Here is a 2,612-nt window from a genome sequence, read left to right as displayed (position 1 = left end):
CACCAAAGAACCATCGGTTTATAGGAAACAGGTAGATCAACATACTCTTCTTGTTGCAGTTTATGTTGATGATCTTTTTGTATCGGGAACAAGTGTGAAGTTCATTGAGGAGTTTAAGAAAGAAATGGCGTCAAAATTTGAGATGAGTGACCTTGGCAAACTGACCTACTACCTTGGGATTGAAGTTTGTCAACTTGGAGAAGGAATAACTCTAAATCAAAAACGCTATGCATTGAAGATACTAGAAGAAGCAGGAATGGCAGAATGCAACCCGGTTCATACACCAATGGAAGCAGGCTTGAAGTTGTCTAAGGCTTTGGAAGAGAAAGACATTGATGCTACAACCTATAGGAAGAATATAGGCTGTCTTCGTTACTTGCTACACACAAGACCAGACTTGTCTTATTGTGTAGGTGTGCTAAGCCGGTATATGCAAAGTCCAAAGGAGTCACACGGAGTAGCATTGAAACAATGCTTGAGGTATTTAAAGGGGACAACAACTCTTGGCTTAGTGTTTAACCGGACTATAGAGGTATCGAAGCTAATAGGTTACAGTGATAGTAGCCACAACATTGATCCAGATGACGGAAGAAGCACTATGGGACATGTGTTCTACTTTGGGAAGAGTCCAATATCGTGGTGCTCACAGAAACAAGAAGTTGTAGCAATGTCATCATGCGAGGCAGAATTCATGGCCGGAACAGAAGCTGCGAAACAAGCCATTTGGCTTCAAGATCTACTAAGTGAAATCACCGGATCATCTTGTGAGAATGTTACTATACTTATTGACAATCAATCAGCGATCGCACTCACAAAGAACCCTGTTTTCCATGGTAGAAGCAAGCATATTCATAGACGTTATCACTTCATAAGAGAATGCGTTGAGAATGGGCTAATTGAAGTTGTACATGTTCCGGGAGACGAGCAAAAGGCGGACATATTAACCAAGGCACTTGGTAGGATCAAGTTCAAGGAAATGAGGAGTCTCATTGGAGTTAAAGATATGGTACAAGATGGATTCAAGCTTAAGAGGGAGAATGTTGGTTAAGCTTGAAGATTACTTGAACCGGAAGCAACTAAACCGAGTTATGGTTTAGAGAAGATAAAGTCAAATATATTAGGAGTTATCTAATATATGTGTAATCCTAGAGAGATTAGGATTTGAGAGACTTGTATAAATAGAGAGGTTGAGTCATGACCTAATTTGTGAGAGAGTTTAAGTTTTGAGAGATTTTCTTAAACTAATAAAGGCTATTGAGTTTGTGAGTTAAATACTTTCTTTTGTTAATCGTAAGAGTTTGATCATCAAATATTGTATTCAGTAACGTCATCATCCTAATGAGAGTCACGAGTGTCACAAGATCTTTAAAACTTCTATTCTTTTCGATTTTGGCCGAATACAACTACAAAAATCAACATAGAAACATGTAGCAATATTATAAATATAAAATATTCTACCATTGTCGACTTGTCGTTACACTTGGTTAAAAAGACAAAGAAGAAAAAAGCTAAGATAAGAAGTTAAACAGCACAAACCCAATAATATATTGACACGTCGGTAGTCGGTAAATGGATAGTTGTCAATACATAATTGGTGACGTGGCTAATGAGTAGTTAAAAAAGGTACTTCGATCGGTGGTAGTGGTTACGGTGCGAGGCACGTGAGCCATGCGGTGGACGAGTGGGGACTCTTGGACGTCGCCACGGTGTTTGACGGCGGCGGAGAAAACTCCGTCCCAGATTTCGGAGAAAGCGCGGATGATGATGCCGTGGTGGTAGGGCTCGTTAAGGGATAGGAAACAGTGGAGAAGCTCTCTAAGATCGTTTTTGGAGTAAATCTCGTTCTCGAGAATCATCTGAAGCATAGACTGTCGGAAATCAAGGTAAGGGTCGTCGGAATCTTTCTCGACGGCGACAGCGGCGGTGGAAGGTGTTGCGGAGGAGGAAGAGGTGTCAGAGAACCAGTGGGAGGTGGAGGGAACGGCGGAGGAGGAGGAGGCCGTGGTGGGGGTGGAGGAGTGGCAGTGGCCGTAATTAGAGGAGTAGAGGCGGGGCTTTTTTGGGGTAGGGTTGAAAAAAGAAGACAAGCTTGGGAACTTACAGTTGCCACAGCCGATGTCTACGACAGAGACTGCCTTAAGGACCATCTTCTTCTTCTTGCTTTTGCCTGTCGTCATCGCTTGCTCTCTCTCTTTGTTTCTGTCTTACTCCAAGATGAAATAGGTTTTAGAGAGAGAGAGAGAGAGTGTGAGGGAGAAAGAGTCTACTTGGATTGGTATTAAAGGGTGCATGTGGTGACTGAGGTGGATTAATGAGAAGTAAACTCTTAGCAACAATATTTAATTTGATGTTCAAAATTTTGTGAACGTTTTTAAAAAATTAAAAGTATCGCTATATTCATGAGCATAAATGTGACATATACTTACTCCACTGATCTTATGAAAGAATTACTATCACATAGGATTATTATTTGAGTTAAGTATAATAAACTATAATGGTGTTCAATATATATCTCCCATTATTAGGTTCTAGTTGAACAATGTGTATATATATAATCTAACTTAGTTTTCTTCAAAAAATCAGATGGTTATTTTAGTATGTCTTTTTGCATT

At 40.2% G+C, this 2,612-nt stretch overlaps 1 protein-coding gene across 1 annotated transcript; it reads right to left on the bottom strand.

Annotated features, from left to right (window-relative positions):
• Positions 1–1,374: 1,374 nt before the first annotated feature.
• LOC9317489 (transcription repressor OFP6) lies at positions 1,375–2,382 on the bottom strand. Its single transcript, XM_002879544.2, has 2 exons — positions 1,628–2,382; positions 1,375–1,403 (listed from the first exon to the last, which is right to left on the bottom strand). Exons 1-2 carry the CDS (start codon positions 2,175–2,177, stop codon positions 1,375–1,377), a joined length of 579 nt encoding a protein of 192 aa, XP_002879590.1. The 5' UTR covers positions 2,178–2,382.
• Positions 2,383–2,612: the final 230 nt, after the last annotated feature.

This window comes from Arabidopsis lyrata (genome assembly GCF_000004255.2).
Source record: "Arabidopsis lyrata subsp. lyrata unplaced genomic scaffold ARALYscaffold_4, whole genome shotgun sequence".
Lineage (NCBI taxonomy): Eukaryota > Viridiplantae > Streptophyta > Magnoliopsida > Brassicales > Brassicaceae > Arabidopsis > Arabidopsis lyrata.
This window is presented reverse-complemented; position numbering and strand designations above follow the sequence as displayed.